The following is a 27,319-nucleotide window of genomic DNA, read 5'->3' on the forward strand; positions in this document are numbered from 1 at the left end:
ATAACGTTCCCTATATGCATATAAGCAGTGAACCATAATGTGTGAAACACCTAATACAATATGTAGAGAATAAGTATAATAATTATTAATAAGACGCCATAAGTCCTTAATTTGTTTGTTGAAAATTGTCTCGCGAAAAATATGGAAAAATCAGCATAAAAAAAATCCATTAGTTTAAATCTTAATTAAAAACCATATTTTCACAACTAAAAGGAGAAATGTATGCTTATGCTGTTGATTTTTTAATGTAGGTATTCTCTTTAGTGGGTTGTATTTTAATCACGCCAACTGAGCCTGACTTAATTTTATATTTTTATGGTTGTTCGATCATTTCAGTTAAAATGAAAGTAATTCATATTTAAATGAAATAAATAATAAAAGCGATTTCAAAATTATTTAATTTTCTGTGGTATATATAAATACAAAAACTACGTAGTGTTAAGATAATGACTATGATAATTGAAAAGAGGAAGATCGTTAAAGAGATATAATACTTACGTTGGTTTTATTAATGTTATTTTGTATTCCACTCAAAAATCAAACGAAATTAAGTTAAATTGTCACTTATACTTATATGTGGCCCACTGGTACATGTATAAAAAATGATGAAAACAGCTCTATTTATAAACTTAAATTGCCAAAATTAAGCCAGCCATTGTTTTTTATCATCACTCTAAATCAGAAAATTAATTTTTAATCAGGTTGCTTATTGAAATCAGTTGTGTACCTATATCTTATTTAAAATAATATGTAATAATAAAAAGGTAAATTATAATATTGTAGGTAGGTACTAACCAATATAGGTACTCCATGAAGTGGCATGTGAAATAGTTAAGAGGGTCCTTTATAAGTAATGGTTAACTTCGAGTCAAAAGGCGACCACTGCAGTGATGACACTTCTCGTTACCGACCGATGCTGTAGAAACCACGTATATACTTGTATTATATACAATTGTCAAATTACTTTATTCTCGTCGTGATTTTCGTTCTTTTTTTGTTGTTGTTGTTGTTGAGCACCTATATAATGTGTGTACCACCGCACAAGACTAACGACGGACTTCGAGGACGAGAAGGAATAGGAAAAAAACCCACTCATCGTTCACATTCACGAAAAAAAATGTATTTCAGCAGCAAAAAAAAAAATATATATATATATATCATGATAATATATTATAGTATAGAGGCAGACAATTGGTAAATGACATATAATATTATAATATATTATATACCACCTACGTACATACAAATAATATATTATAATTATTGTTCATATAGCTGACACTTAAACGTAACACATATTTAAATATAATAGTTAATTATTAAAATATAATGTTTATATATATATAAATATTATTTTTATTGTTATAGTATTAAAGATAGAATATAATATGTTATTTACAAGTGCGCGTTCGTACGGGGAAAAAACGTCGTCCGCGCGAAAAAAATAATAAAACTTTGAGAGTCTATTGTAGTAACACGTACCGACATGATATTATACGGAAGGTATAGTTAATAAAGAATATTATTATTGTAAAGTCAAATGAAAATCGCAAAAGACTTCTGCGTTACACTCACACGCTGGACGCGATTTACGAAAAACAATATAGAAACGTTTCGTCGATTACCTGCAGTGATTTTATTCGAAACGTTTTGAAAACGTTGTAACAGCGGTGAAACAATAACAACACGATGTGCACTATGACGGCGGGTGTAAAATCTAATATTAAACGATTTACGTACATCAAAAGACAAACACGCGCCGCCGAACGGAAGAAGAAAATAGTTTATATTATTATGACAGAACACTGTGCTGCAGATATTATTATTATTATTATTATAGTCAACGATAATGATACCGAGTTTTGAGAACTGTTAAAGGGTCTTTTTGAAACTCGAAATCGACAAGTTTAATATAACGCATTGGTGGTGTCGTAGTACAAAAATAACCAAAAAAGAAACGTAAAAATAAATATTAGATGTAATTTTTACCTACCTATGTATTTGAAAAAAAAATTATCAAACTAGTCAATAAAAATTATTAAATTATGTAAATGTGTTAAATTAACAATAATTATTGATTTATAAGCATTATTATAGTTATATCATGTTTTAATCATTATTGGGGAATTATTATATTCATTCGTCACAATAATAATAATAATAATAATAAAAAAAAAAAATGACAAGATGACGGCCGAAAGGATGGCGATTAATGACGGCAGAAATGTATAATGTAAATCTTAAATCGAAAAAAAAAACAATACATTTTTTCACAGTTAATTTAAACATAGTAATATACAATAATTTACAATACGAATTATGATTGATTTGTATAATATATATTTTATAAATACATTTTTAATATGGTAATCATTTGTTTTCCGCAAAAATGATAATAATATATAAAATAAATGGCCGATAAACGCGCGTATAAATAGAAAAAAAATTGTCTTGAAAACCATAATAATAATAACATTATTATACTTAGGTAATATGGCGAAGGTATAAAACGCGTTTTTATATTATAGGAGTGTTGTACATGATTAAATTGTTCGAATTTCTCGGAAGACGGGACAGCGATGTTTTACGCGATTACAACATAAGAGGAGAAAAGTAATTTTTGCTTTTCGAATCAAAACGTTTTAGTAAGAACCGCACAAGTGGTCCTTAATCCAAAAGTTATATATATATATAAATATTATGTTTCAATTACATTAAATGGCAATATAATAGAGGAGTTTATAGTATCTAAAGCCGACCTGTGCGTCAATCGACTTAAAACCAAATCACAACAATTTCACAAAATATATAATATTATTATCTTATACATATTTAATAAAATAATTATTATACGTCAGACAATGTATTCACACGATTTAAATTTAAAAAAAAAGTAAAAAATGATGTACGTAGGAACAAATTTAAGAAATAGTAATAATAATAAAAAAAAATTATCAATTCAAACGATCGTTACACAATAATACGAAAATAGTTTTAGACATAATATTATAATATAATTTTTACACGACTTAATATGCATATCATTTTTAAGTACAAAGCAGCATCAAACAACCAAAACGTTGGGCGAATCGTGTCCGTTGTAAAAGCAAAAATTAAAAATTCGTGTAATAGTAGGTAATGGTTTTTTTTTTTTTAAAAAACCGAGATTCCACCGAGAAAAACGAACGAATTCGAATAAAATCCTACCAAGTGTATTTATGTGCCATACAGTTTTCAGTTTAACACTTATGAGTTATAGTGTACAAGTACAGAGATAATATTTTTATGATGAAGTAGTTTTATTTAAATTGTTCAAAATCATGCATTCTTGCAGCTGCAAATGTGTTTTTATTATTATCATATTTTTTATTTTTTTTATTATTTTTTTTTTTTTAGTATCAAAAATGGTTCTGAATTACATCGAACCGCACGAATGGATAACACTAAAAGGGTTTATTATATTGTGATATTTCTCAGTCCGAGTTTGTTGAGAGATTATTATTCGATGAAAATTCGTTCGAAATACGGCATACCTAATTATCATCATATTATTATACGACATAATATATAATGTATAAAATGAAATAATAAAAATTAATAATCCTTAACGCTAAACACTTAAAAAATATAACATTTAAAATATTATCTACAAATCCTGGCGGAGAGGGGGGGGGGGAGGAGTTCACGACACGAATGCGTTACACGGTAATAGCGGTGTATATATCAGTAGTAAATAATAATATTATAATATTGTATTGTAATAGTAAACATTGTATAGTAACAATAATAAAAGTAAAATGTATATTGTATATAATATAATAATGATAGTAAAAATATTATGTAGTAGCAGTATTATAATAGTACTTATATATAGTATAGTTGCTAGGTATTATAAAACGCTACGGTAATAATAATAATAATTACGTAAAATAAATGCTAGAGCGGCGCGAAACTCAGTCGGTCTAACTCGAATCATTTCGAGTACAATTATAATAATTATACACCCCAATCACAATAATATTATATTATACAGCGTTTATCTTAATAATATATTATTAATGTTTTGAATTTTGTTTTTCAAAATATATATTTGTCAGTCGTGAAAACGTCGCTCCGCGTACACCGCCGCCGTCGTAATGTGCATATTATTACGCGGATTACGTGTGTAGTATCGTGCAATCGTGTCATCGTCGTCGGATTGGTTTAGTTCGCGCGCGACCGTTTTTAGACGGCAGAATCCTTGCCGACGAAACGAGTCTGCGACACGGACCTTTTGACGTCGTACTCCACTTCGGTATCCTTTTTCAGCCTGCAAAACGAGGACAAAAGCCAAATGGTTTATAATTGTGTAATTATTATTATTACAATTGATTTACTACGGTATAGCTAAATTCGTTAGCTCCGAGGGGTCGATTTTTGTCATAGGCACGTATTGGAGGTGAAAAAATATAATACATATTGCAATATAATATTATACATTATACGTATTATAGTGGAAAAAAAAAACGTGAGTTTCAAATTAGTTTCATTGGTCAGTCGAAAAATAATTGATATGAAATGAAATCCTAACTAGATTTTTACAAAGGTTCATAAAAAAACGTTCGGTAATTTTTAACACAATTTCCAAGTTCAATGTATAATTGGGCGATTTATCTGATTTTATCGATGTAGGTATTACCATTGATTATACATATTATACGTGTAGATAATTTGCATGCAACGAATTCTTCCCCAATTTGTCGTACCTGACTGATTTGTTTGAATTATTAAATTGTAATTTATAAAACGAAAATAACAATAATAACAATTTAGCGACGACACGCAAACTTAATTTTAACGACCCTACATATATGTATAGTAAATGAGTGTAAATGAATGGGTGGAACTGAACACGGGGCGATACGACCGAGGTACATAATAAAACAAACGTCTATTTGGACACTCAGACCTGAAATCAGCGAGAAGGTGATATTTTTCGATTTTATTTTTGAATGCCGTTTTTCATGTACTTACATTTCGGTGGGTTCGATGCGTAAATTGTTGCTCTGATAGGTGTTGCCGTTGGTTAAAAGTTCTTTGCCCTCACTGGAAAATAATGCGTAAATATAATATAAGACACTATTGTACCATTATGTATATTAATACATACAGAGTAATTTATCAAGCATGTTCAACCCTTATTTTTTTCATTTAATAATTAATTTATTCTAATTCTGATGCTTGCGGTTAACAAATATACGTAGAGACCATATTTTTAAATTCTTAAAAATGTTTATACTATACTTTAGAGTGTCATGTGGCGATATCGAGTTTTTCAAATGAGAGTCCCTCCCCTTTTTATAGTAAATTATTTTGTGTGTATAATATATATTATACATTACTCTTATATATTGAAGAACCTACCAATCTACCTAATTCAAAATTCTAACGAGTAGTTTTTCAATCATTTATATGTTTATTTTAATGATAAAATTTCTTAAGAATGGTTATAAAAAAGTAGGAAATATAACTGGATCTACCTACTATTTATTATAGGTACATGAACTATTCTTTAAACTATAAATATTAATAGAATAATATAAACAACTAAAACTTAATAATTAAAAAAAATAAATTAAACCTTTTGAAAAAAAAAAGTTGTATCTCCACAAGACATATAATAACGGAACCTAGGTAAAACGAAATAATTTAAAGAATTTGAAAATATGGCCAACAGGATTTTTAATAATTGCGTTATTGAAGAAAAAAAAGGGGTGAGCATGCCTGGTGAGTCACTCAGTATATACAATGCGTGTGTAAGTAGGTACTATATATAATAACAATATATATTTATATATATATCATGTATAGGTATATTACCACTAGGTGGCGGTGGCGCGAACTTTTTTCTTTGTGTTAGACGCACCTATATAGTCTTTACGAGTTACACTTAATTATTAATGTTTACAACAGACTTCATGTACCTAAGTTGTATTACAATGACCAAAATTATATTATGTTTATAAGCGTCGTATCTATTACGCGCATATATTATAATGTGTTGTAATTATGTTGTTTTAATCGAGAATTTATATTTTGTATATTATACAAGGTGATTATTTTAACGTCACTCGTTATAAAAGCCCAAAATGTTTTTATACATCATAATTTTAAGTGCCGAGTACTTATGTGGGCATAAACTTCCTAGCGTTATAATACGTATTTTATTGTTTTTTTTTCCACTAATTTTCATAATATTTTATAGCTGCACATTTTTTACGAGTCTTACTTTTTTAATTTAATTTTATTTAATGACTGTCTACATTTAGATGATTCACAATATTAAAACAAAAATATGACCAACAGTAAAAATGTGAAATTTTAAAAAATTTACTGGATAAAAAAAAAAATAATCAAAAAGTTAGCTTTTCTAATTATTGAAAATACGCGTAAGTATAGGTGTAAAACATTGTTTAAAAACATGATGATCGACCAAGATAATTATTATAAATATGAACATATTTAGCAAAGCAACCAAAATAAAACTAAAGAAAAGTTAGAAATTAAAATATTTAATAAATTTAAGTTCAACTAATAAGACTTCGGAAATGTATTTATTTTTCATTTAAGAATTTTTAAGTTATATAAGATGTAGGTATACAATTGGTTATTCATTTCTAGTTTAGTACTTTTGTTAGTGTTTATAAAAATATTTTTTAAATTATCAGATGTATTTTATGTCTGAAAATCAACAAAAACTTTAAAATTTTTATTGAGAAGAATTACTTTTAAAAATTCTATTGGATTCAACCCTGAAAACAGATGGAGTTTTATCGAGTTAGACTTTTCTATGCTATAACCCTGCGTTAATGTGTATAAATAAATACCCAGTATATACAAACGTATTTAATGGTAAAAATTAACATTTGCATTTTTAAATTAAAATTATATTTATATCATAGGGTGGGTTACCGTATTTTCCCATTTAAGAGCACTAGAAACTGGAAAAAATACTGTTGCCCCGTGCTATATATTATCACAAGGTGATTTTTTTCGAACAACGTTTTTAAAGTTAAAAATGCAATATGTTTTCACAAAGAATTTCTCGCATAGCACCCAAGTTTGCGTCACCACTGACCTATGGCATTACCATACACATACTTAAGTATAAACTCTTAATAATGTATATATTATTTATTTATTGTACACGTATATTGTATATTATAATGTTATATTCTACATCGTATAAAATGTAAATATAGTAGAGGTGTACACGTTGGCATGTGTTCGGAAAAAAAAAACACCCAACAATTTTTATAAATCGCAAAAGCGGGAAAAAAATTAATTTAAAGCGAGTTAGTCTGCAGCAGACAGGTAATTGGCTTAAGTGTATATAATTTATAATACATAATATATTTATATAGGTATAATACTAATACAACTTAAAAGCTTATATTATACTATGTATATTTTATCATACATAGCACTATAGCAATGTTGTTATAATATGTAATAAATGCGCAAATGTATAAAATAATAACAATGCTATTACGTTGGTCGCCGACAGGTACAGACGCGCTACCTTTGAAGAGCGCGCGCGGTCCGTCGCTAGGTACCTACGTATTGAACAGTTCTATAAGTAAGGTGTTAAACCAAAGCCGTTCACACCGTGTCAAGTATACAAAATTATTCAAATTTCGTAATTATATAATATTATAAACTATATTATTATTATGTTAAACGCATATATGACGTGTTAGCTGCAGCAGGCGTATATTGAAGATAACAGTATTATAGCATATTATTACATAGCAGCGAGATCTACGATAGGTGCATATTATGAGTTACGACATTACCGATACAAACATAATATAGGTGTTATTATTATAGCATATAGTTTTGTATCAAGTCGCTTATCGTTCAAATTAGTTGGTTATCACTCTCGAAACACGCAGCAAATATTTTTATTTGTGATCGCATGAATATGTAGATGAACGACGAACGAAAAAAAAATTTAAAAAAAATAAAACCACTCACACAACACACTCAAAAAAGAAGAATTTGTACAAAAATAATATTATTGTAATAATTTAAATATATAAAAAAAAATACAAGGCGGCACACACACAACACAAACGGGAGAAAGATAAAAGAAAGAAAGGGATAGGAAGAAAAAGATAAGGCGTAATATATAATAATATTATAAGCTGCATAGTTAATATAGTTGCGGACAATATTCTCCAGGTCATTTCTAATCATTAATTTTGTCATATTAGTGGCGAGTACGGGTTAGGTTTTGAAATTATAATTCAAGATGTAAATTCAATATAATAGAAGTTATTAATTTGTCTGTGTTTAATATCTACAACTTTTTAAGTACTTAATGAAATTACTAGCTATACATATACTTAGATCAAATCTCAAAAAATATTGCCATAAAAATTTAAATTATTATTTAATTAATAGGAATATGTTTTTAAAGTTCCTTTATTTATTTGTTTACTTGTATAGAGTTAAGATTAGTTTTTACAAGACAACTTTATATTTCAAAAAACTCGCCTTCTTATAAATTAAATATATTTTAAGTACTAAGATTTTTAACGTACCTATCCTAAGTCTTAAAAAAGGTGAAGAGAAATATTTATGTTCACAACTCACAAAGTTTTATTCATTTATCCGCAACTATAAAACAAAGTACCTATAATATTAAGTATTATATACTATATTACATCACAGAGATATTATATATAGGTGATAGGTAGGTACAGAAAGTATAGAATATAACGCTTTAGTAATTAAGATTTTGATATTATGGTAAATACAAGCGACCAAACCAAATCAATTAAATAAAAACAAAAATATTAATTAATTAAACAGACAACACGTTTCTTACAACACAAAGTTCATATCTGGCAAAGGGACTTTCTCTACGTCGGAAGTGTAAGAAGAACCGTTTCCGTTACTAGATGATTCGCCCGTACTGTTGTTGCAATATGGCAACGGAAAACGCCATCCATACAAACTGAAAACGGCCCTCGATTTGAATAAATAATAATAATGGTAACATGTAATATTATAAACACAGGTAATAAAAACACAATGACAAAATATCCACCAAGTCAACAACATGTAAGTATATTATATATGATACAAATCTACTACAAAAATGTCTCACCGTTGCGGTCATTACCACCGAACTAATTTTCTTATAGCTTATTTCCGGCTGAATGTTAAATATATTTAGGTACACAACATCAATAATTTTAATGTTGAAAAATTATTATAAAATAATATAATATTATATTATACAAACGCATAAATTTCCGACTTAGGAAGATTTTTTAAAATTATTAATCAGATAATGTGAGTTAACGACGGTGAGACACTTTTTATAAAATAATTAATAATATACAATATGACCAAAGAGCATATTATGTACCTAAAATTATTTAAAAAGTGTGAATTTAATAATAATATGAGAAAAAGTATACATTTTTACAATGTAATTTATCGTTAAATTATACATTAATATATTATGTAGGGAATATGTTTGTAGTAATGTAGTAGATATTTAATATCTAATATTGTAATACGTATAAAGGAAGTAATTTTTTTTGTTCATATCAGAGTAGAGGATATATATATAACCAAAAAACATCATAAAAAAAATATAATATCATATTCAATTACTATCAATTAAGATACTTATATAACGTGTTTATTCTTAGGGTTATAACTATGTTATAAAAAATATCAATATTTTACTATTTTAAACATTAAATTATATAATTCATTTTTTTCTGTTATTATGAGGGTGCAAAAAAAAAACGAACATACCATACATTTTAAATATATGTATTAAACTTACGCGAGGACATACAACTTAACGGTCAAGGTTATACGGAAAACAAAGGGTGTATAAAATATATAATAATGCGATTTATTATTGTCGTGTATATGCACGTGTTAATAATATAGTTTAAACATAAAACGCGCACACACATACACATTCACACATTAATACATAGACATGCGCAGCCTACAAACATTTTTGCAATACATACAATTGGGACCTTATTTTTAAGTGAAATGATACAATTACAATTTAAAATCATTAAAATATTAAAAAATTGAATTGGCTTATTAAGTTTTAGTTGCCTTTTCACTGGTATAAGGGTTTTTGAACCTGTTAATAATTTCTTCATTATATGATATTGTTTTAGATACTGGTTTTTGAAAACAAAATTTTATTTTATTGAGAATAAAATTATGAGTTCTACAAAAAAAACAAAGAATCTTCAAAATAATAAGTATAAATGGGCTTTTCTTGGAATCACGAAATAGGCAACATCAACTATAAACCATTTAATATGCATTTTACTACACAATAATAAATAATATTAAATACGAACAACCGTCACCTTGTATAACTACTATGCTGCAGTGATATCGCAATTTAAAAATATGAGTAATATACAGTAAGGATTATAACTAGGTATGTAAATATAATACAAAAAAATAATTTATAAATAGGTATAATAGGTATATACAGAATGATTCTTTTTATATGACATTAATCAGCAAATCAGCGTGAAATTCCAATGAAAAAATTAAAAGTGCTGAAGTCTGCAATTTTTTCGGATATTCTTGAGATCATGGACTACGGAAATTCCTCCATAATTTTACAATAATTATATATAATATTGATTTATAAATATATAAAATAAAAATTAGTAAATAAAAATTAACGGTTTAAATTGTTTATTTTTGATTTCAACACCTCGAAGGTTAGAAATATAGAGTAAAACTAATGAATAAACAACATGATTACTATAAAAAAGAGTAATTCAATTATTCAAGATGCAATTTTCTTAGTTTAAGAGGTAAAGAATTGAAAAATAAATCATCATCAGACAAATTATTAATACAGTGCAGTGTGATCAAGTGGACTTGTGTACCCAATATTAAATGCGCGGAATTTTATTTTAAGATTAAATGAATGCCTTGAATTAAATCATGTAACAGACAAATGTATAATTGAAATCGAGAGAGTCAATTGATCTATGTATTAATTTATAAACAAACAAGATATAAAACTCTCTTTGCTTATTTACAAACGATTTAATTGATACATTATCTATATACCAAAACTAAAAGTTCTTTAAATATTTATTATTGATTTTGTTTAACAATTGAAAAGTGTTAATTGGTGAGGATACCAAACAAAAGAATTATGCACACATAATAATATTAAGGATAGGTCATGACTATATAAGAATTATTATACGAGTATAATATTATAATCTTTTTTATGTATGAGACAATGCAAATTATAATAATATTATCTATACTTGTGGAAGGTTTCTCTTTCTAATATGGGACATAATATTTTCATGAATTAACAATTATCTGATGGTGAGGTTAACTAGAAAATTCATTGTTTTATAATCTATGAAATTATGATGGCATTGATTTCAAAACATTCCTAAAAAAATGTCGACTAAACACCCAATGTATGTTTATTGAAAACTCAGAAATTAAAAAAAATAAATATGAAATTATGGATTCTGAAGTCTGCAAGATATGTTTCTTGAATTTCCAAGATAATGCTCAACTGATTTGCGATAAAAGAATTGTGATGTGCGTATGCATGTGTGTCAACGACGACAAAATAATATAAAAATAAACAGTGGTCGTTTTAAAGACCAAATAACAACGTATTATTATGATATTTTCATATTTTTTTTAGACAATCCTCAAAACATTGTATTGTTGTTTGAACTCGCAAAAACCTTCGTTAACATCTACACAAGAATAACTATAAGTATTGTGACGGTTCAATGTAAAAAATATAATACTGATCATCCTTATAGTATTATAGAACACATTTTTTTTTTTTTGATCTTAATAATGGCAGCCCACTATTTTTATTATTATTATTATTTGCAAATAAACGCCGATGATCGACTTTTGCTCGCAACGATAATTGCACGCAGATTTTGCTGTGCGAGTTCGACGTTTACAAGCTAATACTTTAACACAAAATCTGTAGTGGAGCAAATAGTGGATGTGGTGGCGGGGAGGTTGTAAGCCCTCTTATAAAATACAAATAAAAAATATTCGACTTACAGCGAATATGGAAAGAGATTATTTCAAAACCCTGTAGAGGTTATATATTATTTATGTATAAATACTCCCCATGAGAATTAATTTTATTTTCGCCACTGTCCATTTTCGATTTGTTGAAAATAATGTTTTTTTTATATAATTTGAAGTGTTTATAAATAATTTGAATAAGTTTTTTGAACTTTGTGAGCCATAATTCTAATTTTATATTTGACTTTGCAGCGTTTTCTTGTTGATGTACCGCAAACGAAAATCGAACTAATACAACTATTATTTCTTTAGAAAAGCGTTTAAAGTTTAGATGAACGGAACATGAGTATTGCGATTTGCGAAACGAAGCACTTCTCGACAGCGCCTTTTTCTATATAAACTTTAAACGCTTTTGAACGAAAAAAACCATTACTTCAATGTATGCGATGGTATTTATATTTCAACACACACATATGTCGAACTTTCGATAAAAACATCCAAGTATAAACCACGATAAGTTATGAAATCAAAAATAATACCGCAGTCGATTCGTTAAAAATATTAATTCAAAAAACAGTGGTTATTTTTGTTTTTACACAAATAGTATAAATAGATACACTTCAAATTATATAAGAAATAAAACATTTCGAAAAATCGACTTACACTTTGACTATATTATGACGTATTATTCTATTTTAATTAAATAATACCTATAATGAATACAAGTAAATTGTAAATTGTAAGTATAACATAATATATACACAAAACATAAGCACATCCACACCACACGAATATAACGGGGCGGGCGTTGAAATAAAAATGATGATGGTTTTTTTAGTGAAAAGGGTCAGGCTTGACGTGTGAGTAACGACGCGGACGTTGTATTATATTATATGCGTATGATGAATGCAAAATGATGACACGCACACACACCACAGACAGCAAAATAATCTTAACCCACACTTGCTGGTATATTATATAAATGACACACGAGTTAGTTGTGGCGTAATATTATTTTCACGCTGTTAATATAATAATAGAAAACAATATTTATAAAGTATAAATGATATATATATATACACACACACACCTATACATAAATACTATTATATTAAACGCGTTGATTTACTTTTCGTCGGGGACGGAGGGGGTACTAAAGGATAGGATAAGGGATGGATAATCTTTTCGGCTCGAAATGTATATATCAATGTACCTATTCAGCTGAATACAGAGTATCAAACACGTCATAATAAAAAGATATGATAATAATATCTTGTACAGGTGCACTCGTACGATATAATATATGTAAATGATGAATAATAATAATAGTAAAACGTCGTTTATGAGCAGGCGGGGTAAGCGGGTGTGATCCTTTCGACGTTATTATATTATATAATATTTATAAAAAAAAGAGTCGCATTATATTATCGTCATCGTCGGGGCGTATTAAATTTACCGTTTAAAATTAAAATTATTAAGAGTTGAAAAAAAAGAATCGAGAGGAAAAACTTTTTCCTGTACGATTATTATTCCGCATCTTTGGTCGCGTTTGTATTATATATTATATAGGTCCTTAACACGACTTACTAACACGACTTTAAAACGAAACGAACGGAAAACTTTTACTCGCTGCGGCAATGTCGATCGTCGTCGTCGTCCATATTATATACCAACACTTTAGGGATTAGTATAATAACGTATGAAAATTATACGCATAAAATAAAATATCCTCCGCATTGCGACCCAACCCCTATCAACAGAATATTAAACTGCTTACCGTGTATATATATATTATATAAATCGTAAAACTTATGACAAAAAGACAACGATATATTATATTATCTGTGACATACACGTACCATAATAACGTATGAAATTAATTTAAAAGATTTTAAAACTATAAAACGATATTCGGAAGATCAATAATCGAATTCTCGAAGGAATTATGAGTATATGGTGATAGTTTATTTTCCGTGATTACGCTCTAATCGATATTACAAAACGAGTATATTTTATGAGTACTTACAGTTTATATATAATAGATACACATATATATATATATGCAAGTGTATTGTGGGGATTTGACAATTTTACATTAAAAATACATTTGAACGTGCCAGGTCATTGTGATACACCTTGTATAGATCAAACGATGAGGTTTATAATTTATATTATAGTTTCGACTGCAAACAATAGTTTCATAGTTAACTGTGAGAAAAATAGGTCTTTAACTAAGTAAAAAGTTGAGTTGTTGTTATCAAGTTTACGATTTAATAATACATAGGTACACGTCCACAGCTCACCAACCCTTTATAATAGTATATAATATATTGGCAAAAAGTAAAAGTATAATAATAATATTATATGCGGGTACCGTGAAATTTCATTCTCCTAAATATTATATAGACCACGTATTAATATATTATGCATAATTTTGGTCGACCGACACCACTGAACCGCATCAATTAAATGTAAATACATTGTACGATAATACGTCATGCGACGCATGGAAATCAATTGGGTGAATCTGAGTTTAAAGACTTAACGACAGTTTGTTTAAATTATCGCTGTTTAAAGACCTAAGTCAAACTCTTCTCCAGTAAATCCTGAGTATACCTATCCTGGTGTTAAACGCCTATTGTAGTACACAAATGCTGTATACGAATCTGGTAATAAATTAAGGCACTTATTGTAATATTATTTTATGGCTCTACTGTGTTATGATATACCGAATCATAACAACCCTTGATAGGAGCACAACTAAGGGGTAAACTGTTTCGTGAACGAATATATACCTACATACTAAATACATGAGAAATTAATATATGTGTCGGTGAACTTATTATGTATGGACACTGAAATTTACTTAACTACTTCGTTGTTTCGAAGAACTTTTTAGAAATGTATACCTGTTATCAAAATTCTCTGAACTCTGAATCGTCAACTTTTAATTTTTAAATAAGAACTGATCATGTATTTATGATTTAATAATAATCGGAAAGTTTTCAGAGTAAATATATAATTAATGTACCAACAATATTGAACGAATATATATAATTTTTATTTTATTGATACACATTTTAACTTTAGTTTAAACTGTGAAATAAAGTGAATAAATTGCTTGTCATTGATTTAAATGTTCATTTTTATGGGAAATATTATACTATTTATTCAATAGTAAATAGTTTTCAGGAAATTAGGTATTCGGCCACAAATATTATAGATTATGCATGAAATTACAATGTTATATGTACGTATATTAATATAATGTCGAAAGAATCACTTATACTGGGCTTATGCTAGTCTATAGCTAGGATTTATATGCATTGATATGTTTTTCTAAGTGAAGTCTTGTTGTAAATTTGGTTAGTTATGTTCACACATCGCCTCATATTTATAAATTTAAGATCAGTGTAGTTATATATTAAACATATACCTAATACAAAAAAACACTTACAAACGTTTTGTGATATATTTAATTAAAAATAATACGAAAATGCATAAAAAATAAAGGAATTTTTGACAGTTTCTATTGTCATAGTTTGAAATTTTGGAAACCATTTCAAACTTACTCCTTACCTCTACCATATGGAATTAACAAGATTTCAGATTATTATACTCTGATAATCTCAATTCCTTAAAATGTGAAAACCATTCATTTTAAGTTTGAACGAAATACATTTTAAATCTAATTAAATTGGAATGTACAGATTTATATTTTATTTTAGAATTGGAGTATAAAAAACGATTCAGCTTGCATAAAAAACTAAGAAAATAACTTAGTTTTTTCATTTAATCTATTTTAAAATTAAAATACGTTTCACATTCAATTAACGATAGTTATTAAGAAATTGTTAGTAATTTCTGTGTACATACCATGACAATTTTAACAAAATAAAATGCATATAAATCCTAGGTCTACATATTACGATGGTGGTTAAGTAAGTTTCTGTATCTATATAATTTGTAATAACGACGTTTTATTTATTATTAGGAAAATCTTTGGAGTTTTCACTAAAAATCTATGCATAGGCGTGATGACAATATATAATATACCCATTTATAATTGGTATACCTATATACTGGTGTGTTGCTGTTGATTATCTTGCTGCCTAGGTCTAGTACGTCGGCGTAGATGACTGCAGTGCGCACATCCAAGTGCATAAAATGTACACTATATATGAAATGATATGATATGATAATATGTTATAGCTAAAGTAGGTACACGTACAAGTTGAACGTACAGTGTTAGGATATCACGAAACCCGGTGGATTAGTGTAACCAGCAAAGTGATTATTATGTGTTTGTATAAATAACCCGAATAAAAAATAATAATAATAAAAAAAAAAATCATACCTTCCGAGCTTTGCGTCTTCGTCCCTCTTTTTCTTCCGACAGCACATACCGAACAATATGTACAAAATACCTGTGGAATGCGTATGAAATTTAAAACAAAAACAAAAACACATTATTACATAATATTATCAAATTATAGTATGCTTACGACGAAGCGTATCCGTGCGTATAACGCACTTATTCTAATGTAAATAAAAGTTTAACTTATTCGGTGTGTGCTTTTACGATGAAAAGACTTTGAAAATTAACATATAGGCACTGAAAATATAAGATATAATGGTCTGATCTGAGATGGTTAAAAAAATATTTTTAAACCTGATTATAATAATAGTTATATATTCTTTATATTTTTGTTTGAAACTGAAAAAAAATTAATTTAAATTATGATAAACACCTTATAAATATATATTAAAAGGCGGTATATTTAAAAAAATATATTAGACTATACATAAGAGTATATTTTTAAATTATTGTTTAACAAGAGATACAAAACTAATCGATAACCACAATTATAATACAATATAACGTTAATAGAGTGACGTTGCGCGTCTATATTCTATTTTGACAGGATCGACGTCATTTTTGTTCATTATCATATTTTCGTTTCACGAATAAAATATTATACGTGATATAATATAAAACGATTAGAACAACTATAATCCCATGTTGCTATTTCTAAACAATACACTTCAATTGCAAAAAATGTATTCTTATGTAAATATATTGTATTTAATTATGTATTAAACGTGATAGGTTTCGTAAAAGTATAGTAGGTATCACAAAGGTTGTTGAAAATAAACGTAAGAAACCTAATTTGAAATGCGTTTAAATGTATGAAATGTATAACATGATTATAGAAAAGAAAAATTATTACTATTTTTCTGAAGAATAAAGTAATAGATTTGATACAATAATATACTATAATAATATATTTACTATAAAGTATAGGCAGTATTATGCTAGTAAGTTATTCTATTTAAAATAAATATAGATAAATACCGGGTACCTAATCTATAAAGTATACAAGTACACGTCGTGGTATGGTAATATATTCTATATTTGATTATGTTATATTTTATTACCTTTTTTTTTAGAAATTTAGGACACACCATTGATGATAGACTGGATAATATGTGATATTGGATATCAAACCGCAAATAATAAAAAGTAAGATTAAAATTACAAAGTATAATATGAAAAAAAAATTATTTTAAGTTAAATCTTCTGATATTTTTTATGAATGTGATGATCGAAAATATGAATACGCGATATAGGGTGTAAATTTTGATTTTTTGTAAAATGAAAAACTCCAAGAGATAAGGAACGGTCATCATCAATTCAACGAATGCAATTTTCGCTCTGAGGAAAATATTGAGAATCTATATTATTGTAGTCATTTATATCATTATGAAACAAACAAAATAATAAAAATATTACAATCAAACCTGATGGTAAATATTTGTAGAACCGATTGATCTAATTATTCCCTAAGATTTTAGATATCCACGACCCTATTTGCAAACTTTTAGTTTGCATATGCATTTATCAAAATGTTAAATATTGAACAGTGGATTATGTTTTTCTAGAAAAATAAATGAAAAAAATATAGATAGAATCCAAAGGTAACAAATTATCAAGTTTTTAGTATCAAAGTTGCTTCATTGTACCAATTTGTATAAGTGAATAAAAACTGATCAGTGATAGTGATATGAGTAAAAATATATAAATATTTATAATAAGGGTAATACTAGCTTAAACCAATAAATCAACTCCGCGTAAACCCGAATATTTGATAATATATATAATATGGTTAGTGGTTACCGACGGTTCGACTGACTTACCAGTGTTGTTGGTGAAGTAACATGACACGTCAATGACTACCAAGATGGTGAATAGGACGGCTAAGACGATGCTGATTATGACCGCCGAACTGAGCCGGTTAGGGTACGGCGGTTGCATGGGAGGTATGTCCACGCCTGTAAACGAACATGATAAATCATCATTGCATGTAATAATATATTATTTTATCGTTACATTATTCTATTTTTTGTCACGCTTAATACGCCTAGACATAATAATTTATCTTTATGCGCGTGCACTGCTCAAAAAAAGCCCGTTCGAGACGAGATGTAGTTCTTACAATTTAATAATAAATATTGTATAATAATTTATAATAATTGTCGTAGGTAAGTGGAAAAAAAAACAGAGTTAGCCGCAAATCATAACATATTAATCAATTTTCGTAATTTTGTGATTGGTGTCGTTCACAGGTAAGTACACACGTATACACATACACATACACACACAACACATACGTCATACATAGACACAAACACATGCACATGCTATATTATATTATACACATAAAAATATGCTGCACTATGACAACAATAATACACGGAGTGAAACGTTTGTTGTTTTCTCGCATCCACAACAATTGTTGTTCTTCGGATGAAGTGTATCATCATTGTTGTTGTGTGGTCTGGGACCATTTAAACGAAATACAATAATAAAAAAAAATAATATTCATAAAAAATAAAATTGAAAGTATAAAACCGCAAAGCGTTAGTGCAAAAGCCAAGGAAACAAGAAGTAGCTGATATTATAATACGGGTAGCGTGTATACTGTATACGTTACATACATCGGTGATGATGCTATAATATACCTAAACGAAAAATCTTTGTCATCCGATATAATATTATTATATATATGGCAGCCCCGAGTCGTCGGCTATCAGATTTCGTCGCCGGCGCGGGTTGCATGTGGGGGGTAGCAAAGAAGCCACGAAAAGATAGAAGAATACCGTGCACTTAAATATAAAATCCGTAAACGCATCATGCTCTTACCTCTACGGACACGTCATCGCCGTGTTTTATAACAGTATTATTATTATTATTTTTGTTGTTGTCGCGATGTTGCTGTTGCTGTCGTTGCGATACACCTCAATTTATACTTATATATATATACATACGAATACGTACACTATGCAGGGTGGTATTATTTTATCGAAGAACGATCGATATTCCTCAACAATACCAGACGCATATAGCGAAACCAAACCAACTTAATCTAAAAGTCAAAACCATACTCTGTGCTTCAACTGTCAGCTAGATTAGCTCAGGAATAACGACTGTCCCGCGATAAAATAGCCACTTATCCATGTTATAAAAAATCAATCAAAATAATCATGCGTTAATAATAGTAGTAACACAGTATTTTATATTATAATATTTTTGTGAGAAAGGGGTGGGAAAACTATAAAAGTTGACAAACATACACCACAATTAGTTTATATATTAAAAAAAAAAATATTCGTTTATTATTGTCTTATTACATTATGTTTATTATTAATAATACATTATATTATTAATAATATATAATATATCACTAAATGCATTTACAACAAAATTTCATTTATTATTATATAATATAGTTACTTAATGAGAATCTAAAACAAAATCAGTAAATATTTTTTTGTTTACACGTTTTATCTTATTATAATAGATATCATATAGCATCAATAATGGTATAGGTACATCAATAAGATTGGTGACAAATTATACATAGTAATAATATAATACCATAAAATCTAAATCGTTTATCTAAAATAGGCAACTATTAAAAAGTGAGTAAAACTTAATTATTAAGACATGTTTTTTTATTACTATATATTGAAAAAAAATTTATAAAGTAAAAATAAAATATAGTTTGTATTATATAATATGTATGACTTCTACTCAATAATGTTATTAGGTATATATATTATGATAATATCTAGACGGATAATAACAATATTAGTCTATCGATTTAGTAATTGTTATCGTATTATATTTTATATCTGATGAAGCGTGGATAAATGTACACATACGATGGGGTTAATATTATAATTTATAACATTAGTATAACACGAGGACGGCGTTAATAGATAATAATATAGGTATTGGTATAAACAAAATATTATGTCGGAAATTATATAGTACCCAAGGTCGGAAAACAATTCGATGTATATATATAATGCATTAGACAATATCATAGTAGAACTGGCGTATACGAATATCGATGGGGTGGTTTTTGACGATCAAATGAATTTTGTTTTATTTAATCATATACAAATATGCGATAAAATCCTCACATGATGAGACAAGTGATGTTTGTAAATTATATTTCAACCATGGACTGATTTTGTGGTATACCGTTATGATGGTAAAAAACTAATATAATTTCCAGTAGACCAAATATGAATAATCACTGATCGAATATGGACGCAAATCAATAGAACAATAGCTATAAAATATCAAATATTATCCCTAAAAACAGTATATTCACAATACGTGACACGGGGAAGTAATATTTGAAATAGAGACGAGTAATTGAAGAACTAATACAACGAACTCCTCTAGTCAACATATAAAAATCGTAAATAATAATGTCGCCGTCAGGGAACGAAAATAGAGATACAGGTTGCAGAGTAAGTAAAACAATACCTATCCTATGATTCGTAGTCGTTCATACACACATATACATTTTAAACATTTACATAATTTTATCACAACAAATATATAATATTAGACAAGTACAAGGCTTAACAAGCTACACAATAACATAATACTATGTATATAATATATACCTTACCACGTGGTAGCAGCTTATTACATCGTAAAAACATACATAATATTATTAAACACTAATCGTTATCAAACTTTTCGATTTTAGCAGTCATAAAAATAATATTATAATGAATTATTATTTAAAGCAAATAATATTTTGTTTGTGAGAAAAAAAAAGGTTAATTGAATCGTTCGCGAGACATGACTGCGTACGCGTGTGGAGATGGGTGAAATACAGTATCATAATAATTAATTATGAAAAATAATACTTATATAAAAAAAAAAAAAAAATAATAATAATAAAACAAAAATATAGCGACTGTAAGTCGAACGGGTAAAAATGAATAGTAATAATAATCGTTAAAATAATATGCTAAAAACGATTCGCATGAGTTTTAGCGTAACCACCAGCGGTTGCCACCAAAGGAAGCAGCTAAGCTTAATGCCGACAAGGCGACAATACAATTGCGCACGGCCAATCGGTTAACGGTCGCAGCCGCGTTGATGACAGCCACCTTTGCGGTTTGCTCTGTAAAATCACAACACATAACACACTTGGATATTACGCTCGCAGACATAGAAAAACAAATAAATAATAATAAATAAACAAAATATAAATAAACAAACAAAAAAGTGTGTATTGACTATTGTTATTTGTTGTAAGACGAAAGGTCGAGAGAAACGGTAGCAGCGTAATAACAATAATAATATGTTGGGTTCTTCTTCCCGACGTGAAGAAGGAGCTGCAGTAGGACGAGGATGAAAAATAAACAAAATATAACAACCGTACAAATAATAGACAGCTATGTACTATTTCTGTGATTACGCCTTATTTCCATCAATAATATTATACTGCTTATTTCCTTATTAACGATTATTAAAAACGTTATCGTAATTTTGTTAAAGAAAATAGTAGGTACTCGTAAAAAAAAAAATAATAATAATAAATAAATGCTTAGGATTTACCTACGAGTAATGGTTAACGATAAAGTCAAACAAAATTATTGGATAATTAATATTTAAAAAGTGTAAAATAATTTTTTTATACACAATATTGCGATGGAGTATTTTTCTATTCCATCTTTATATATTATATATTGTTATATAGACGTAAAGGTGGCTATTATATCCTTTCAGTATACGAATATAATATTAACAAATATTTACAAATGAAATTACTTTTTATAATATTATGCGAAATGTATTATAAGTTTCACGAGATCTTATCAGAAGTTTAATACAGAAAGAGGGAATGAAATGTACGGTTTTGGAATAAAATAGTGCGTAGCACGTATATTATTATTTCGACAACCACGCGTGAAAATCCAAAATGCCTAACCCACAACAACAATATAATATTCATCAAACTAAATATCAGGCTTAGTTATTGTGCGTAAGAAATCAATAAATCTTATAGTTAGTAAACTACACGTGATAATATCTCAATACTATTAGATTTAAAGTATATTATTTTTAATAAATAAATGCATAATCGCAACTGTAACAACGGTTGGAACTCGTCGGTGCTGGTTGCACCCTGCATTTTCCCCTAAATAGATGCAGTTTATTATTATTGTTATTATTATATTTGTTGAATTATTCAGTAAGAAAATCATGTGGGAGTCTAAAGTGGTAGGGTATAATAAACTATAGCGTTGTATTTATATATGATATTACGTTATGTAGGTTTTAGGTAGGTACAGCGAGTAATAGATAGATTTTAGATTGTGGGAAAAAATGTACTACGTTTCCGTTACTGCGTTTTAATTGTACCTTTATTATTCTCAGAGAACTCAATATTTTTATAAAAATTCAAATTTTGGTACAAATTCATCGAAATCTTGTTGTGCACGTAGTTTTTCATGACGCGAAACTAAAAATTATTATTATTATTTTTTTTTAAACACCGTGCAGTTAATAATTAACAATAGATATATTAAAATGGAAATTACATACATTTATTAAGATTATTATTATCAATTATTATTTTATTGTTATTTAGTTACTTGTTTTCAGTCGTTTTAGTCTCTGTCGTGCACTCGTGTCAGTGATAGTGATTACAAATTACGATATTATAAATACCACAACCTTATTCATGTTATCGTTCGATATATTAGTATAATAATATTATTCTATTGTGTATATCTATACATGTTATTAGATTTTTAGGAAGGATGTGATACAGTCGATGAAGACATACGTTCAGTTCGAGATTGGCAAAACAAATTAATTAAAAGAGGAAGTCGTATACTGAACATTTTTAGTATACGAATACTGCCATAGATCGGATACAACAATTTAACAAAAGCATATTACAATTTTATTGTTTGAAAAAGGGATAATAATTAATTTAAAAAATCAAATACCATCAAACACTGATATGAAAGTCTGGAAATAAAGAAATTATTTTTATATTATTTTTTTTTTATAAATGTGTGTCTTATTTGTTTAATCGAATTCGACAATCACTAATATACCACAAAATATGTTCTATTTTTTGTAATACAATTAATATATGAATTTTTTATTCAGTGTAAATTATATAGATAAATTGCATTGTTTTGAATTCTTTCTAAATAAACATGAAAAAAAAACTTGAAGTATTCAGCCCTAATAAACATAATGTAACAACAATCATTGTTACGTCGACCGCAGAATGTTTGGTCGAGCACACTGTCGCACGTGGTCTATTATATGAACTCGATTCCGGAAACTATGTAACAAACTATTTTACGACTAGCTCGCCGTCGCCACCCTCACCTATCGTTCTACAAGTTAATAACAATAATAATGTTGTACGGACACAAAAGGGTTAAACTCGTCAGCCATATCAAAGCGTATACATTGGGACAGCAAGGTACATTATATTATTATATATATATTGTAGAACACGATTGGGTACACACAGAACGCATCACGTACACATACATAGAAGAACGTAATTTACTTTAAAAAGTCAATCAAACTCCCTTACCACACAGACATTATACAATGTTAAAATAACAATTTAGAACTTTTATAAAACGACGAATGCAATCAGGATTCAGGATTTAATAGTATATAGAGTTGACAGACATAACAACATTGTGATAAATATTTTTTGATAATAACTCAAATAAGATTTTTTGACTATAAGAAATTTGTGAAATCATGAAATAGATGAATATCATAAATTGAATTAAAATAATTAGGACTTAAAAGAAGAAGAGAAAGATGAACCAACAACACTATTTTAATATTTATCGGAAATCAACTATTATTATTATTGTTTATCTAACATAAAACTTAATTTATTTTTCAAAGAAAAATATATGTAAAATATATTATATATGTATTTTATACAATAAAATATGAGAAATGTATTAAACTTGTAATATATTCATACGTGCATGTACATGATATTCATATTACAATATGCGATCTATATAATATTGAGTATATAAAAATGCAAGAGAATATAAAATAAAAGCCAATTCATTACGAAACGATTTATTTTTTTTTTGAGCGAATTCGATGAAAAGCCAATTATAATTTTCTTTTGTTGGGGAAGGTGGGCATAACGGCTTACGTCTCTTGACTTGGCAGCAGCGAGGTGTTTACATTATATAATATTAACGAAATAATGCAAAAACGTAAAAACGAGTCGTCGTCATCCTACAGTCTGTCACTTTGTTCCCGCACGAAACAAAGGGAATTCTTGTTCCGGCGGCATTTCGACAAACGATTTGAATAATTAAATTTTTTCGAATCACGGCAAGCGAATGTTGCGTTTATACTGTATATTACATAGAGTTGGCTGCAAACAAAACGTAACATTCAGATAGAGCGGTACGTACGCTGTGTATACACTTAAAAAATAAACAGTGTTAACTTAGAATTATACACACTTTTTCTGTTTGCCGTTGACAATTTAACGCGCGCGACGGACGTTAAAAGGCATTTTAAACATATAGTCGCTTTTAAATTTAAGTAAATAAATACGGCGGACAAAAGAGCCGGCACACTGTCGGGTGGTGACATCGTTGGGAAGCGGGTACCTACACTTATTCCTTTGTAGAGCTACCTACATTCTGTGAGTTTTTTTAACACTTGCATACGCAAACTCTATATATTATAATAAGCACAATAATAGTAATAATAATATATAACGCGGATAAAAAATGGAAGGCCCGCCAGAGGTGGTGAGTTGTGTACGTGGTCGTCCGTGTGTGCGGTGGTGGTATGGAATGAAGGGTGGTTGACGCGTGCGTCGTAGAGGCGACAAGGGTTGCGGCAAAGTAAGTTCGTGTGAACTATGTAAAACCAACACTTGAAATGTTATATACGTACCTATATATATTATACTGTAAATAAGTGTCAAGGGCGGTCGTGTTTCGGGAAAGACATTGTCTCGAGGGAGAGAAAGATAGAGAAAAGAGGAGAAAAGAGTCAGGTACATTTTGTGTCAAGACCACGGATGAATAAAAAAAAAACGTAAAAAATAAACCCGGGTAAGTTGTCGATGGAAGGTAGAAAACAACGTAGATACAATAACCATAAAATGAATAATAATATTATCACGCACAAAATATTATATTAAAATACGGTCTACGATATCGACAGTTGGTCGGCACGCAAAATCGTCTACTTTGAAAAACAAACATATCTTTGTGGCTTGTTTACAAGGAGGGAGGAGGAGAAGAGATGGTACATTAGTATATATAATCCACCACCGCTATTTAAATCATCGAATCCTCCGAGCTATATTGTACATCACAACTGTACCGTAAAAATATCAAAAGGTTTGCGTTAACACTCGCCACTCTTATTTAGTCTGTCCCGCAAAATAAAGAGTACCGTTTCGAAACGGTTTGTCCGTAATACATTACACTAACGACAAAAGAGGATGCCTTTATACCCGTAATTATTATGTGAGTACCAGACATATAATAAATCGTAGTGTACTTTCGTCGCTGTCATTATTATTATAAAAAGTTTTTTTCAAACACACTCTGACACAATTTTTAAGTTGGTGACGTGCCGGTGCGAGATGACGATGAACGAAAATATAAGTCTTATCGTGTACACTTTAAAGTTTGTTTTTAATTCGGGAAATGTGATATTTACGTACAGTTGGTAGCATAATATATTGTGTTGGGTGTTTGCAGTAGGTAATTAATTATATTGTACGCGCATTATACATACATATTATTATATTATATAACGTATTACATAATATTTAACTTGCACAAAAAGATCCGTTGATGTGTTAATGAAAAGCACAATAATGTTGTAACCCGTAGGTACATGAAATATCATAAGAAACACTGATGATAAGAAAAAAATATTTACAAGCTACTGAAAAAATCTATAGATATTTAGTTTTTATTTTATTTAAGGAAAAATCGTAATGACATTTTTAAATACAATTATAAATATAATAAATTATCCAAATTTAAGGTTTTTTTAGAACAATAAAAAAAAAAAAACTAGATATTATCCATATTTTTCTCATCTGCAGTGTTTCATGTAATGTATTAAATACTTACCTATATACCTTTAATCATTGTATTATTATTAAATATAGGTATAATAATATACATATATTGTTAAATATTTATTATGTTAATAATAATAATAACAATAATAAAAATGATAGAAATTATAGTATATATTATTATACAATAATGAATACAAAACACGAAACACGTTTTTAAAAACCCAACATGCATGCAGTTAAAATAAATATAAACATAAATAGCAGACGCATCCCGTTTACCATAGAGAATAAATCGTTTGAAGCTCTACCAATATAAAATATGTAAAGAAACAGCACAAAGAATACAAATATGACGGAAAATAATAATAAGAATAATACCAAAAAATAATAATGATAAAAAAAAAAAAAAAAAAACGGCACACAAAATTCCACACGTTTATGATGTAATATTTTTTAATATCGTTACGTACCACCTAGATTACAATCACCAATCACAGTGTATGATGTTTTAACATATCTCATATAAAATAATTTATACAATTACAATAATATGTCATGCTAAACATTGTGTACTCGAATAATGCAATTTGTAATGAGCTTTACGGGGACGACGCAGGAGAATTGTAATAATGAATATATCGTAACGTGAAGTAGGTACCTATATAGTGTACTACTCATTTACACTATACGACTTGTGTTTGTGTTTATTCCGAACGTGGCGATTTTTTTACTCTGAACCATTCGTTCGTTCGTTCGTTAAGGTAAACTTCACCGTTAATTAGAAATGGTAAATAATAGGA

At 28.2% G+C, this 27,319-nt stretch overlaps 1 protein-coding gene across 4 annotated transcripts in view; it reads right to left on the reverse strand.

Moving 5' to 3' along the window:
- Positions 1-1,147: 1,147 nt before the first annotated feature.
- LOC114120559 (fasciclin-2) overlaps positions 1,148-27,319 on the reverse strand; it is a 152,226-nt gene continuing 126,054 nt past the window's right edge. The window contains exons 11-15 of one of the 4 annotated variants that reach the window (XM_027982494.2): positions 18,274-18,408; positions 16,433-16,502; positions 8,873-9,001; positions 5,014-5,085; positions 1,148-4,309 (exon numbers count right to left, since the gene is read on the reverse strand). In XM_027982494.2, the coding sequence (XP_027838295.2) occupies positions 4,225-4,309; positions 5,014-5,085; positions 8,873-9,001; positions 16,433-16,502; positions 18,274-18,408 (491 nt within the window). In that variant the 3' untranslated portion in view covers positions 1,148-4,224. Of the gene's footprint in view, positions 4,310-5,013; positions 5,086-8,872; positions 9,002-16,150; positions 16,250-16,432; positions 16,503-18,273; positions 18,409-21,208; positions 21,570-27,319 lie in introns of those variants that run through there. The other 3 variants (XM_050200062.1, XM_050200068.1, XM_050200071.1) reach the window with 3 other exon arrangements.

The sequence above is a fragment of the Aphis gossypii genome, chromosome 1 (assembly GCF_020184175.1).
Source record: "Aphis gossypii isolate Hap1 chromosome 1, ASM2018417v2, whole genome shotgun sequence".
In the NCBI taxonomy this organism is placed as follows: Eukaryota; Metazoa; Arthropoda; class Insecta; order Hemiptera; family Aphididae; genus Aphis; species Aphis gossypii.